Raw genomic sequence first — 16,435 nt, forward strand, 5'->3', positions numbered from 1 at the left:
TCTGCATTGTTTCTAGTTTGATTTAATGCACAAACGTTCTCATTAGTCTGTGCAGATGCACCTGCAGGAGATGAGACACTGGGGCAAATACATCCAGAAGATGTGTTTTAGTGTGCATGGGTATCATGAGGTAACAGCAATTAAGCACATCTGCACCTTGACCTTAACCCATACTTTCAGTTATACAGACTTGCTTTTGTTTTCTTTGGTTTATTGTTTCTTACTGACCATCTTCCAAATGTGTCTGAATTAGGCATATCTATTTTTTGTGGGCGTGCTTGTTATTGTGGCCGGGGGACAGCTTGTAACATGCCGGACCCAGCTGAGACAGAAGAAGGTCACTTTGTCCCTTCTGCCTCGTGGTTATATAAGTGTCCCATTTCTCCTCATTCACTCCATTTTTACATCTGTTTTATTTTCTTGTGATGGAAGCACTGATATGCACAGTACATTACAATTTTATACAGTGAGGTCACTTACATTGGCTGTAATGAATCAAATGTAATGAACTCCTCAGCCCCCATAATAGTTTTTGGTTTCCTCAGGTGAACACATCCATATTACTCAACTTAACATTAGCACAGGAGTCTGTCTGTTCTTTTGTCTGCATCAGGAGTACGGAGAAATGACTGAACTGATTTTCCACTATGTACAGGGGTGGTGTCTGGACCAAGGATGAACCCATAAACCTTTGGAGGGAATTTGATTAATGGGGCGGATTCTGGATTTTTTTTTTATAGAATGTTGCAAGACAGGGCGTTGGCCTTGACGGATATGTGCACTCCGAGTGCCCTTCTAGTTAGAATTGTGACAGTTAAAAAGCATAATTACAAATACATTAGAATATCATAGAACGCATATGTTCTCGTAGGCCCAACAGTACCCTCATGAATTCAAATTTAAATGAAACTGGATTGTATTTTATTTGTATCTGCTCCAGATTTCACACTCTTCATGTAATCATGCTGAAAAACAGGCAAACAAACGCAGATGAAAACATAACCTACTTCGTAAAAGTATTTTTTTTATGTTTGTGACATTAATGTGAGCAGCAGCTCTGGGAGTCCATGCTGTCTTGCTCTTTGATACGTATTTTCTTCATGAGCATCCACGAAAGTACTTTATGTTCAATAGATCGTTTTGATTGTCCTTGAAGAACCCCTCATTTTCTCAGCGTGCTTCAGTTTATGCTCCATTAAACTGTCATGCTTAAGCACAACCCTATGAGGCATCCTTATAAAGCATCTCTCTTTCTCTCTCTCTCATGTAGACACAAACACGGGGACAGTGGAAAGCCCAGGGCGGCAGATAACACATAGTGGGGGGGGGGGGGGGGGGGGTTGGCGAAGGGGAGGGGGTTGAGAAGAGCTAAAGGTTGAAAGGAGTGATGGAGGAAAAGACAGAGGGGAGGAAAGAGAGGGAGAGCAGTGAGGGGTGATGGCGTCAGAAGAGGGGTGAGAGAGTCTACGTGAGCATCTGATGTTGACAGAGGCTTCAAGAAGTCAGCCAAAGGCCCCCAGTGAACTCGAGCACTCGGTGTGTGTGTGCGTGTGTGTCTCTGCGTTAGTGTGCAGAGATTGTATATACGCTGTATACTGGCTCACTGTTAAAAGGGAAACGGTGCTCATGATGTGTCATCATGAGTTTTCTGCAACATGTGAGTTTAATAAACAGCAGCTTACATTCTCTAAAGTAAGGCTGTTGTCATGTCAGCGTGTCAGTTGACGGGGTTACACATTCCTCCCTGGAGTCGAGCAAAGTCTCCTCCTGGGACTCTTCTAAAGATCCGATTTGATTGACTGAAAAATGCAGAATGACGCGAGGCTGAAGTTCACACAAATCTTTTGGTTTGACAAAATGGAGCCTGGACATTTGCTCAGGTTTCTGTTTTAAAATATGTGTGTGTGCGTGTGTGGGTGTGTACGTGCCCATGTGTCTGTGTGTGAAGCTTGAACCCAATCTGTGTTTAGATCTCACGACTGGAGGTGTCACGGCCCTCGTTCACACACACACTCACACAGTAGAAGAGCAGGAAGTATTTGAGCTCCATGACGCAAAAAGGAGATGTCGCTAAGCCCGGTCCCATAAACTCCTGAGTCAGATGCAGTGCAGCGAGGCAGGGTTAGAGCTTGTGCTCTTCTGATTTTCCAGTTTCCGTCTCTTGCTTTCTCTTCCACTTTCACCCCATTTGTCTTCCTGTCACCCCAGACGCATGAGTATCTGCCTGATTCAGCTCACCACTCAAACATTAATGTCTTTGTTTGTACGTCAAGGCTCAGTCAAGCATCGTCATGTGAGTCCTCATACTGCAATAGCTTCAATCACCAGCTGAACAAAGGGAATCTACACTTTGTATGCTTCTCTTTTTTAGATTTATGAGTTGTTTTAACATTTATTACATACAAACTACAAAATCTTCTTATCCCATGCATTCCATGTCTTATAAAATAATTTGTGGAAGGCTGTTTCCTGTTTCTACATGACAAAATGAACTATATTTATTCAGCTTAGGTTCACTCCCTATCCCCCCCCCCCCCCGGTCATCTGCAATGGCTCTATGCCCCTATACTCCACACTGCTTTGAGCACTCAGCCAGATCCTGGAAAGCACTTGAATGATCTGACCTCAACTTCAGCCAGAACCACTGGGATGAGCTAGAGCGCTGACGAAGAGACAAACCTCATTAGCCATCAACAGTGTTGCACCACACTAATGCTCCTGTGGCTCAGCTGCAGCAAATCACTGCAGCCAGGTTTCAGAATAATGGGGAAAGCCTGAAATGAGAAGAGCGGAAGCTTTTAATAACAATAGATTAATGCCTGTGGTTTTGGAAAGTCATGCAAATTATCACTGTTAGATGTTGTTGAATAATCTGCAATTAAATTAGTTAATGATATACAGGGTAAGACACTGATTGGTCAATAGCTAATTATTTATCTAAGTGCAAATAAAAGTGCTCCATCAGACATGTGCAATTAATTATTTTCTAACCAATTTTTTCCACAAATTGAAATGTCTTTAAATACACATTAACATGCATCCAACATTATGAGAAGCTGATTTGACCCTCTGCCTGACAACCTCCATCCGTCCAAGGTTAGATAAGTTGTGTGCTTCTGACATCTCACTGATGTGGGAGTATGTGTGGCATCCACAGATGGCTTGAGGATTCACTGTCTCTTCTACATGTGTTTAAAATAAAAACATGAATCTGTGAATTACTTTAATAGCTCAGTGTTGTATGCAAGCCACCCTGTACCTTGCACATGTTTAAATTAAAAACATGAATATATGCACCCGTGTTGTATTTGAATAGCTTAGTATTTAATGCGCAATAACAGGGTAGCTATGTTTATATATCGCACTAGGCCCAGTGCGATGTATACACATAGCTACCCTGTTATTGCACATTTTATAAAAAACTATTTTATAGAATATATAGAGTAGGGGGTCCCTGCTCCATCTCTACATCAGTTTGGGGATCCTTGGCCTGAAAAACGTTGAAGACCCCTGGATTAAAACCATTGAACGGGTAATCTATTACCTCCTTCAAGAGAGCAATCATAGCAGAGAACATCTTAAAATCTGTATCATTAAATCAGTGTCATTTGTCCAGTCTTACTAAGGGTTATCTTCTAGGTACATACCCCATCTGCATTCCAATCAACAGGAGCTGTCCTGTTCTGTCTTTATATTTTAATAATATTACTTTTATGTGTGTGTTGCAGTGGCCACTCTTTACTCCACACTGGGAGGTCCAGCCATCGCTCATGGCTTGAATGAGACGGAGGTCACACACATCATCACCAGCAGAGAGCTCCTTGAAACTCGACTCAAGGTAAGAACACAATCATGTTTGTGTTGTGCTGAAAACGTAATAACAGGAAATGTTATTATAGGAAATGTAATTATATACGATATATAATATTCTTTTTTAGTGTGTTGAATCATCTACAGGATGTCTGCTGAGTAGTCATCACCCTCTTGACTGAGCAGAAATGGGACATGTGTGTACATGCGTATGTGTGGATAGTAAACGAGGATCACTACTTACTGTGTATACTCTATAGAGAAACACTCCACTTGAGTCTCTGGCCTTCACACAGTGAGCAGCTACTCTGGGTCATCTGGTGAAACCTTTGGCATTTCCCAGACCTCCCACGGATGTATTATGAGCTACTGTGCAAGGTCACTTCAGCTGTTTTGTGGTAAAAAAGCAAATGAAGGGTATTTTTTTGGGACTTTGTAGCCCAGTATTAAACCGCTCAGTCAGGTGTATATCAGGTTTACAAATGGTCCAAATCTGATATAAGAAGTCAAATATAAGTTAAACCACAGCTGTACAGAAGGTTACATTTTGAGAGATGCAGTATTTCCTTTGACCTCGGCCTATAAAGGTCGATACACCACGCTACCCTGCAAATAATAAAAGTAAACTAAGTTATGGGTGTTTTAACTTCCACTAGATCACGGTCAAAAGAATGCCAGTAGTTCCAGACTTTGACACACGTCCTCTGTAGAAAGATCATACTAAAACATCTTCCAGGCCACTATTATCATCTGAAAGAATCCAAAACATTAGACCAGGGCTGGTTAGTGAGGAGGAGAGGAGCTGTGTGAGTCCACAGAGATAAATAAATAAACCAAAGCGGTCTGGCTGTGTGTTAAGGCCTGTCTTAGACAAGTTCAATCGCTGAAGACAAATGGTGCTCTGGCATTTCATCTTCCCTTTTTATCAAAATTGCATAAACACAGCTCCTCTATTTGCTCCTACACATCCTGGCCTCTAGACCAAATACTGGTGAAGATGATGCACATGGGAATTCTGGTTACCTGTCAAAGATGGAACCTGGTTTTCATCCTAATGTACAAACAACACTTTTTTGCTTTTAAGCTCCTCGTCTTTGTGCTCACATTTATGAGTGCGTTTGTGTGTGTCAGGATATCCTAATTGAAGTTCCAAGGCTGCAGCATATCATTGTGGTGGATGACGCACCAACCTCATGGCCCGGCTATCCACGTGGCATCACTGTCCACAACATGGCTGCTGTTCAGGAGCTGGGGGCCCGGCCTGAGAATGGTAAGGTGTTTTTTGTATTTTACTTTTATTTCGTTACTTGTATTTAGTTACTACTATTTGGTTTTATTTTGAAACTTCACCAACACATTGTTCCTTCTAACCTGTCTAAAACAATTGAATTGCGTTCAGTGTCTCATAATTTCCTAAATTATATCGTTTTTCCATCAGAAATTCCGGAAAGTCAAACTAAGTTATTCGAATTAAAGGGAAGGAATATTGAAGATACTTACATTTAAAATGTGTTTATAATATGGAGGGACATTTCACCAATTATTTCATGAGCAATGAATACCAAATGGAGGCACTTTCTAAAGACTCGGAAAATAACCCAAGTGATGTTTATCAGGGATGTTGGCCTGCGTCCTCGATATAATTTAATTTAGGGAGCAGAGTTCCTATTACATTGGATTTTGTTGATTTATCATTGATATAGTAATGGAAACAGAAACCATGATGAGAGAAGGTGTTACCAGAGGCGTAGCATGTAGAGAATGAACAGGAGAGGACCTGATATTGAGCCCTGGGGGACACCTTGGGACAGTGGAGTGGTGAGGGAGGGGCAGCTTCTGATTGAGGGTAAATGAAGGAAGCAGTAGGATAAAAGCCTCCATGGATCACCCCTCCAGAAGGCTCACAGAGATACTCTGAGCTTATCCATTGGGGCTTCAAACAGGGGAGCACTGTGAGCTGCTAGTACAAAACCACTGCCCTTTGATCAGGAGTGGCGTAGGATTGGAAAGCTCATACACGAGAATACTCAACTGATAGGGGCATTGTAGGTTGGGTTTGGAGATGGGGTGACGTTTTGGTTTTGTGACATGAGCATATAATTAAATCATAATTGGTTTATAACAGATTTATTACTGCAAATACAGTAAATTTGATTAATTCAACTTTTGCCAAGTAAGGGGTCAAATCTGAAATACCTTCAGGTCTGAAAATAAACTTGCCTTAGCCATAAAATGCACAATACCCCCCATGTCCAATCTGCTCCACTCAGTGCATCTAGCCCCACTCTTAATGGGATGGTCATGGTTTGGTTCCTCTCAGGGTCGGAGGTTGGGGCAGATTGGTATCAGGGCCATTAGGTCATGTGAATGTGGAAGCACTAACATCTGTGTTATATTAAGGTTAATACGATGCTTATTCACTCTGTGCATTGGATGGATCCCCCCCACCCCCGTCTTTATAATCCTCGCCCCTTGAACCGACCGACCCAAAACAAGAGAAGTTGGCAGTTTCATGTGCAGATAAAGAGGGAAGGAAGTAGGTCTAGAAAGGGAGGATGGAACACGGGGATATAGGGAAGGGTCATGTTTACACATAATTATGTTAACTTCACATGACATCAGCTCTCAAAGAACACACTTCTACACTCCTAGTATCCGAGGAAGAGGAAAGAGAAAGAAGTGAGGCTCTCCCCTTGTGACTCTAATGTCATTTACAGTCCCGTCCTCTTCTACATGGCTCCCTTCATCCTCTGCTTGGTGGCCTGCTGTGCTCAGACGACTTAGTTCTGCTTTTGCTCCACACGATGCTAAACCGATTGGAAAACAAGAGCAGACTTTCATCCCCCCCACATGAGGGGTACTCTGCTGCTAGACTAGCAAACCACCAACTGCTTTTGTTTCCTCCTTTAAACTGTTTGGAACTTTACTTATTTATTTAGACAGTAGGAGTCCTATACCAGAGGGCAGGGGACTCATTGCTCTCTGCTCTATGATCTACAGTTACTGTAAAGTGTTTCCTAGTTGTGCTCTTTTTTCCTCACAAAACCTGACTGGGTCACTAGATACTTAATTCTATAACGGCCACAGGATTTCGGGGCCAAATGTAACCCATCACAGTGCTGCTCACAGTTGGTGATAAGACCAACTTTACCCTCTCAATGTAAAATGCAGAGTTTAATAACAACAGCTGTTTGCAAAAACTTCTTTCACTCTTACTCATGAAGCTACTTCATGTCAAGTGTTCAGCATTTTTTCACCCATCTGCAATTGAATGGAACTGGTTCAATTCAAATGAATGAGAGGGCTGTATTTTTTTACTCACATTGATAAAGTATGTCTGAACATGCACTAACTGCTTTTTAGTCACGCATTAGGGTTTTAAAAACAAACAGGGATACAATATAAGAGATGATTTTGGCCAACAATGTGACTGGGAAGTCCATAGAAAAACAAACACACACACAGACACACTAAGCTGACAGCCAGGCCTGGATTACTGATTACTAGTATCAGTGGTCCCAAATAATCAGGTTTCTGTGTGTAGTTCTTGAAAAGTCCAATCCTAGTTTACATTGAGCAACAGGCCTGGTCCACTCTGACATACAGAGACAAACAACCATGTACACTCACACATGGGGTCAATTTAGAGTCTCCAATTGACTTAACCCTAATCTGCATGTCTTTGGACTGTGGAGGAAGCTGCAGTACCTAGACAGAACCCACACAGACATAGAAAGAAAGACCACCACCACGCCATAATGTTGCTCCTATATTTTATTAAATTCTATGTATGTATAACCAGTGTACAAACATGGATACATTGTGCTGTTTGAGGCAAAACATCATTTCTGAGGTTAAGGTTAGGGGTAAGATGTAAATTGATAGGTTAATGTTAGGGTTAGCTATTAATTGGTCCTGGTCTATGTTAGAGTTAAGGTTTTGTTTAGGTTGTTCACAATGACGATAATGCTAAGTCCTAATCAGGAACCTGTATGTGTGGTGTAGTCAGTTTATATATAAAAAAAACAGATTAAACAAATCACAGTCATGTTAAATGCAGTTCTGTCATATTCAGCTCACATGTCCTGTGTGTTGTCTCTCTCATTACGTCACAGCCGCACGTGAGCGTAAGCGGCCGGTTCCTTCAGACATTGCAGTCATCATGTACACCAGCGGATCCACGGGCAGACCGAAGGGCGTCATGATCTCCCATAGCAACATTATCGCTGGGCTCGCAGGGATGGCGGCGGTCATACCTAATCTGTGGTAGGGATCATTAAGCATGTTGTATGTCACACTTTATGTCATGTTATGTGTGCAAAGAACGTTTGACTACTTATTCCTACTTTTATAGTAAGACTGTTTGCATGAAGCACATTTCCAACTAGAATAGCAATAGAAGAGGGCAGTCCTGTGCAAAGGTCCAATTTGTGCCATGGAGCTAACTACCAGACGAATGAGGATGAAAACGTAACCTCCTTGGTGGAGGGAATGGCACCCACTACAGTGCATACTCCGCCATGGACCAACAGTCCCCAATTAAACCAAAATAAAAAAACTACATAGAGAATTGCATCAACGAAAATGTTGAAAACAGATTATCCCACAATGTCAAAGAAAGGGAAAATAAATGTTGGACTGGCCACAACATGTAATGGCTTCTTCCCTGGGTCATGTAGCACCCCTCCCCAAAATTTCCTGGAAATTGGTGAAGTTGTTTTTGCGTAATCCTGCTAACAAACACACGCAGATGAAAAAACCCCTAGCTTGTCAAAAGCATCAGCATCTTGGGGGATGTGCTGTTTGGAGGTAGTGATTGCTGGTGGTGTTCTTATTACCATAATTATACACAAGTGCATTTTATGCCTTTTGAACAGGGTAACCCTAACAGTCTCCTCAGTATCTCAAGAAGAGATAAGCTACGTAAATGCATTATATCAGCACAAGGACGACAATAACTTCCTCTTATCTGCTGTTTCTCCCCTTCGGCTAATCTCCACTGTCACTGGATGTATGCTGTTTGGCTTTGAGATTGTGTGATGGGTCTTTGTTTAAGGACAAAATGCCAAATGCTCTTCTTTGCTTACTTCTTGTTCAGGGCTTCCGTGTCCACTGAGCACGTGCACAAGTAGTAGTCAGCCAGTTCAGCGCTATCATACAGCAGAAGTATTTACATAAAAATAAAAAAGCGACCCTTGTCACATGGGAATGAGGAAGGGGTGAGAGGAAATGCAGAGGAGAGGGAGCTGAGTCAGAGCGCAGGAAAAGGCTGGGAGGATGGGACTGCCTCCCATCCTGTGAGAAAGATGGAGGTCAGAGGGGCTGTGGATGTTATCATCACAATCAGACATCTTATTAAAAAGAATGGCTTTCCTGTGTGTATTAAGTGTATTAATAAGGTTGTGTAAACTTCCTCAGCACGTGTGCCTTGAATTTCAAACATCTTATATGAAATGTGTTTCTCTCATATTCCAAGGATCCAGAAGTACTTGTGCTAACATACATAAACACGTGGCCAGTGGATCATAGTTAGTTAGGATCAAGTCCAAGCAAAAGGAAAAAAATGGTTCTGTTTTTAAAGATAATGTCTCTGATGCACAGCATTTATTATCTAAAGATTTATGATTTCCGAGCTCAGAAAAGTTTGTATAAAACTAATTTATACAGCAGATGTTATATGAATAACTACATTTATTCAGCTTGAGCAACATGGATCGAGTTTACGTTTGAGTTAGATGGCACAAGCTATTTTAATGGTTGTTTTGCTGTTTACAGTGAGGAAGACACCTACATTGGCTACCTGCCTCTTGCCCATGTTCTGGAGCTCAGCGCAGAGCTCGTATGTATTGCTCATGGCTGTAGGATCGGCTACTCCTCGCCTCAGACTCTTGCTGACCAGGTAAAGTAACACTACAGCAGCACTGTTCATATCATGTTATATTTAAAGTACACAATATATTCATGAACCCTTTTCTTCTTCTTGTCTCATTACTTTTGGTGAATCGACTACATTGTGTTTGTTGATTTGGGGATGCAGAGATAACGTAAAGCTGTGTCAAACCATAACTTAGCATATTTTGGTCAGTACACACTAGTATATAAAGATGGACGACATGAACCAAATCTGCCTGATTGCCTTCTGGTGGCTGGCTGTAGTATAGGTCATCATTAACTCCACCTCCATGTTAATTGAAAGGACATTGACCAAATTTCTAAAAAAAGTACATTAGCACACTCAATTTTTCTCATAGATGTTCAAAAGCAAGCTGGCAGCACCTGTATTCTGGGTAAAGAAATGGAGACATGTCGTCCAAATTTATATACAGTCTATACTGTACACCTAACACTGTATGTAGCTGAAGCCAGCAACTTGTTCGCTTCATTTAGCATAAAAACTGGAAACGGCTAGCCTGTTTCTGTCCAAAAGTAAAGAAATCCACCTATTCGTATCTCTAAAGCTTGGGAATGAGCATCTTTTTGCTGAAACCTGCAAAAAAACAAGGTATAAAAATGTTTATACCATAAGATTTGTATCAAGCACATTTCCCAAAGTATTGAATCTTTACTTTTAAGACGGGACTAAATGCTGATATGTTTGAAAGATGTAGCTTATTTTGTTTATATTCATGAAAAAATGGTTTTGAAGAAAACTACAAAAACATTTTATATTTTGTTATGGATACTAAAATATTGCATTGGCCCCAGTGCCGAAAAAGGTCAAATGATACCCAGCACTGCATGTATACTTTAACACTGTAGTTCTCACTGCAGGTTGCTTTGTAAACAATGTCAATATAAAAACTTACTTATGGCATTTAATATCCATAACGTTTACATACACTCTGTTTGGTGGATTGTAGATCTAATCATAGTATCACTTCAATATATTTGGCACTTTACGACTCTGTTGCACTGTACCATTCCAAATCCTCATCCAGAAAATGCTGCCTGTCTTCTTGGTGAACACCAGCAAATATAATCATGTTTTCTAAATCAATGCATTCCTTTTATTGCTCGTAATACGATGTTGAGCATGAACCAGTGGAAAGTGCATGTCTAGTTTAGATAAAAAGCTACAAATTAAGCTTGTGATACCATTATTGTGATTTATTTTTTTTTCCCCATACAAAGTCAACAAAGATCAAGAAAGGAAGCCAGGGAGACACCAGCGTCCTGCAGCCCACTCTGATGGCAGCTGTTCCGGTATGTCAGTAATGTCTGAGAAGCCTTTTCGCATTTGCTTTATCCCTGGTTGAGTCACTCTTTTTGTTTTTTCAAATATAGCTGGCAGCATGAGTTTGGCCCTGATCGGGAGCAGGATAGATTTATTCTCGTTCATAGTCCAGCTGTGGAGTAAAACATCTGTCTCTGGACTGACTCCTTCCAGCTCCCAATTGGTTGTTTATCTCTTACAATTGTTAAACACCACCAAGGGGCTTAAGTGGCACATTTGATGTTGGCCAGTCTTGCTTATTTGTAAAGTATATTTTAGAGATTAATCATCTTCAGCAGTATTGACGCCACAAAGGGCTTTACTCAAAACCTAACATAGTGAGTATTTATTTTGTCAGTGAAAGAGCAGAGCGGGTGTAATACTCTTTACTGCTTAAATGCTTTATTAGTTTTAGATGGAGTTTACAGTTTAAGGAAACAAAAAGCGGGGCATGCAGTGCTGAAAGTGAAAAGCTGTCGTCAGCATGTTTCCAAGAATTTCATCTTGTAGGGTTTCCAAGCAGCCGTCAACATTTCGGATAGATTTCACTCAAAAATGAAAGCGATTAAATCTGCTATAAATAATATTTTAATACAAATAAGCCATCAAATAACTTGTGTATGTGAAAGGCTTCGCTCACAGTGATAAGACACCCTTTGGTTCAGTCATGATAGTCTGAGTATTGTTATTTCTAGTAGCAGGCAACTTTTCAGTTAGCTCTAAAAAATGGAAACACTGTACCTGCCCAGAACCAAACAGCAGATTTACAAAGTCTGCTGACATAGTGCAACATTTACCACATTTAAAAAGTGAATTAAGCCTTAAATGCATACACAGTATGTGTAATTCATTATATAACTGTTTGCTAAAAAGTTCAACATATCAACTTTATATAGTGATAGTGTTTATTCCTCTGCAAATCAGGGATCCTTGTCATACTTTTAATGTGATTTACAGTAGCTAGTCAACTAGTGCTATTTAGGTAGCTGACTGCAATCACTCACAAGTTGTCTACACTTCATATCACTTTATTTTACCTTTCGCAAAAGGTTATAACAAATAATGAGAAGTAGTTCTACTTTTTGCATGCTGCTAATTTACAGTAGCTGGTATGGAACTGCTTTAAGCATTTAATTCCATCAAAATGGGTTTTCTGAATAAAGTTATACTGTTTACTATTCTGAAGCTTTATCACATATTGTATAAATCATGTCTAACTTTTTCATACTCAAGCCTCATATAAACCATGAATCCCTGAAGATTCTCTCGTGACGCTTGTTCCACCTTTAAATCAAAGAGAAAGAAAATAGAGAAATTTCAACTATTACAATAAAGACATTTTAAATGACTTAAAGGTTGGTAATGCAACATTATAATTCCGTTGCCCAAGTTAGAAAGAATGTACATCAGCCAGTCTCCAGCATCTCCCAGTGGTCGTATTGTAAAGGTCAGCGGGCCCCAGTGTCTGGAACCATTCACAGCTGTAAACAGAACGTGAGAAAGCCCCATGTGGTTATCCCCACGACTCACACAGTACACACGCACACTAACACACATACAAATTGTTTGCTGTGATATGACAACTGGCTGGTGCATGAATCTTGTTTCGACTTCCTCTCTCACTGCATTAGCTACACAACCAGACACACGCCCACACCCTCAGGGACCAGCTGGTTTTTATTGCTTCTAGTTCTTTGTGCCTTGTTCATTAAACCGAGTTCAACTCTGCTTCAGAAGATGAAGTGTTCTCGATATTCGGGTTTCATTTGTCTTCACTTATGTTCCTTTGAAAGAATGAATCCACAAAATAATACCAACTGCTTTTATTGACTGTCCTGCACCATCCTCTTGCTATCACCAACTCAGCCCATTTCATCAAGTGTATCCCTGACTTGGAAAGCTGAGCCACTCACTCAAACCTGCAAACACTTTGTTAACACTTTTATAAGGTCCCTTCATATTATCCGCTGCCCATCATACATATATGTTGGCCAACTTTTACTCTCTTTTAGTTGACTTTCACTCACATTCACCAGCCTATACAAAGTAAAAAATTGTTATTTATTTAACCGACCCAGAGTTTCACTTTTGTGGAATCCTTTAGCTTTCCTCTGGTTTTGTAGGTCACTAGTTGTGATTAATCCATTGGGGGATGTTACACTGTTATGCAACCCAATGCATGTGCTTCACATTGTGCTAATTTGTTCCTCTGGACTTGTAGTATGGACATGGTGGACTTGTGATTTTACGATGTGCTTGTTCTGTTCTTTAAACATTCTGTTCTTTATGAACTCTGATCACTTTAAAATGTTTATATCCGGCACACAAGACATTAAAAAGAGATTAATCTCTTCATCCTCTTTTCTCCTCTTATCTCCTCTTGTCCTCCCCTGCATAAGTCTTGCTTTTAGTGTTTTAAAAAATTATTAAAACTATTATTTATTCATTCTCATCTCGGTACATACGTATCTCTTGACGTGTATCTTTCTCTGTATCTCCCCTCCGTCCCTGTCCCCCTTCCCGAGTCCAGGAGATCATGGATCGCATCTATAAAAGTGTGATGACCAAGGTCGAGGAGATGAACTGTATCCAGCGAACACTCTTCACTCTGGCGTACAACTACAAGCTGGAGAAGCTCAGTGAAGGATACAGCACACCTTTATGTGACAAGTACGTAGACACATGACACAGGTGCTGGGAGAGCCTTTTGAGCGTTTGTAAAGGTCATAGAAGTCCTTAAACCAGTGGAAGATCAGGGTTTTTTATTCTTCAAATGCACATATCATCCTCCCTCGTTCATTTATCCATCCAGGTTGGTGTTCAGGAAAATTCGCTCTCTGCTTGGAGGTCGGACGCGGGTCTTGCTATCAGGAGGAGCGCCGCTCTCCGCAGCCACACAGCGCTTCATGAATGTGTGTTTGTGCTGCCCAGTGGGTCAGGGATACGGCCTGACGGAGACATGCGGTGCTGGAACCATCAGTGAACGTAAGCAGAAAAAAATATATATGCATATAGCAGTACAACTAGCACCAATTAACATCTAGTAATAATCCAGCAAAACACAAATAAATAAAATAATGTCTATCTATCAAATCCAAGGTTTACACTGTTGTACTTCCTGCAACTCAAGATATCAGTAGACATTGTCAGAATAGCGATTATTTCAGAATATAACTTTGGTTCTCTGAATTTTTGACTGCTTCGAGAAACTATATTAAATATCATTTAATTTCGCACAGAACTCTGTTTCTTTGAGTTAACCTTTTTGTTTCGATAGTAAAGTGAAAGGTCAACGATTTTAATTGAAACTCACTGGGCAACAAGACAATGTGACTGATTTAGCTTTTTAAAAAAAAAAGAGCCATTTGTGATGATATCCTGTGTTTATGTCCTTGTTCAAGATAAAATCAGTGTTAGAGTTTAAGTTAGTGGTTCCATCACATTTCAGCTATCACTGGGTGGATTTTATGAGGCTTTAAGTGGAAAATAATGCTGTTAGCAGAGATAAAACTGTAAGACATGGAGGTGGGTGTTTTACAGCAGGGGGGAATTGAAGGGAGGGAAATAATGAGATTATATATTGGGTGTTGGTTGTAGTAAACAGAGTGGGGAGTAGGTGAACTGTTTTGAAATGGAGGATGCAATGGTTTGGAAAAATAAACACGACAACAAGCCGTTGTACAGTGAGGATCCACTTAGTATCAGGTTTTTAGCCTGTTGTGAAAATACCCTTGTTATGCAAAATAACCCTAAAGAATGTCCCCCTCACAAAATGCAAGTGTTCCTTAAAGTTTCTCTGAAACAGTGAAATCATTTTTATTATCTCTGGACAGTGCGCATAAAAAACGCCACTCATACAGAGTCACTGCTGATGATAGCTGGCCCAGGCATCTGTTTTGAACTATGCAGCTGATCCTCTGGCTTTCATTACCGACACATTTGAGAAATCCTCCCAGCGTTTCCCAGGCAGACTAAACCAACAGAGTGGCCCGCTGCTCTCCACTGCAGTCAGATGAGGCAGGAAAACACTGTTTGGTGGATAGTCCTTTGGGATGGGGTTTCCATGGCGAGGGAACAAGTGAGGTCATGTTGCTATGGTAATGAATGTCGTGCCTTGATGCGAGCGTGCTCCCTGATCCTGTGTGGGTGTGTGTGTGTTGTCTGTTTCAGTGTGGGATTACAGCACTGGGAGAGTGGGAGGGCCTCTGGTTTGCTGTGAGATAAAGCTCAAAGACTGGGTGGAGGGTGAGTGGTACTGGGCCCCTCCCAGCTACACAAACTTCATCACACACACACACACAGAAATATGATGAAATACACAGTGTCAAATGGAGTCACAGAAACATATTCAGTCCTTGTTGCTTTTCTTATTTGTCATTTTCATGCAAACACTTAAACCATTCGTTCCCAAATTGGCCAGGTCACTCAGACCATAAGTATTTCAGGAGTGATCCTTGTAGCTTCATCATAACCTTGTAAGGAAAACAGACCACTTTCCACTATACTCCTGCACACCTCCATCTTTGAGATCATAACTCATTTTTATTACACTCTGTTATATCTGGATGCTTATCAAGCTGACTTTATTGCTTGCAGAGTAGAAACAGAATTCGGAGTTAACACGCCGTCACGTTTTTATCTACAAGTCAAGAGAATTGAGTGGTCTTTTTATTGCACTTTTTTGTTTGCATTGCATCCACCTGACGTTAACCCCCTGCTTTCAGGTGGTTACCATAGTGCAGACAAGCCACATCCTCGAGGAGAGATTCTGATTGGTGGACCAAACGTAACCATGGGATACTACAAGAGCGAGGACAAAAACCAGGACTTCTTTGTAGACGAGAGCGGTCAGCGGTGGTTCTGCACAGGAGACATCGGAGAGTTTCACAAAGATGGGTGCCTCAAGATCATAGGTGAGGAATGAGTCGAATGGATAAATTGTTAGATACGCGTTTGTGTGGATTATGAACACATGGTTTGAGGGGCGCAGATAATCAACCCCCCCCCCCCTATTCCCCAGCTTTCTCCCTTCTTTCAAAGATAGACACACATGTCCACACTTGTATGCATGCATTTGTACATACACATGTTGTTATAGGTAGGTGTCTCTGTTGTGTTTCCAGATCGTAAAAAAGACTTGGTGAAGCTGCAGGCAGGAGAGTACGTCTCCTTGGGGAAGGTGGAGGCCATGTTGAAGAACTGTCCTCTGGTCGACAACATCTGTGCCTATGCCAACAGGTGTGTCAGTATGAATGATAAATAAATCATAATATTTAATTACATTTTTATTTTATAATCCACATGATGAAATCCAGCTGTAAGAAAGTGTTCGACATTTTGAATAACTATGCTGCTCGTGCTTGTTTGTGTTCACCTGGAGAAAAGAAGAAAACCCATTGAAGTAGCTGTAGT

General features: G+C 40.9%; 1 protein-coding gene across 1 annotated transcript in view; it reads left to right on the forward strand.

Annotated features, from left to right (window-relative positions):
• Positions 1 to 16,435, forward strand: part of acsl3a (acyl-CoA synthetase long chain family member 3a) — a 29,654-nt gene that overhangs the window by 9,980 nt on the left and 3,239 nt on the right. Inside the window, exons 4-13 of the mRNA XM_062385332.1 lie at positions 3,729 to 3,838; positions 4,942 to 5,080; positions 7,926 to 8,076; positions 9,586 to 9,709; positions 10,942 to 11,013; positions 13,554 to 13,693; positions 13,836 to 14,008; positions 15,194 to 15,268; positions 15,748 to 15,936; positions 16,147 to 16,261. Coding sequence (XP_062241316.1) covers positions 3,729 to 3,838; positions 4,942 to 5,080; positions 7,926 to 8,076; positions 9,586 to 9,709; positions 10,942 to 11,013; positions 13,554 to 13,693; positions 13,836 to 14,008; positions 15,194 to 15,268; positions 15,748 to 15,936; positions 16,147 to 16,261 — 1,288 coding nt within the window. The remainder of the gene's footprint in view (positions 1 to 3,728; positions 3,839 to 4,941; positions 5,081 to 7,925; positions 8,077 to 9,585; positions 9,710 to 10,941; positions 11,014 to 13,553; positions 13,694 to 13,835; positions 14,009 to 15,193; positions 15,269 to 15,747; positions 15,937 to 16,146; positions 16,262 to 16,435) is intronic.

The sequence above is a fragment of the Platichthys flesus genome, chromosome 4, assembly GCF_949316205.1.
Source record: "Platichthys flesus chromosome 4, fPlaFle2.1, whole genome shotgun sequence".
In the NCBI taxonomy this organism is placed as follows: Eukaryota; Metazoa; Chordata; class Actinopteri; order Pleuronectiformes; family Pleuronectidae; genus Platichthys; species Platichthys flesus.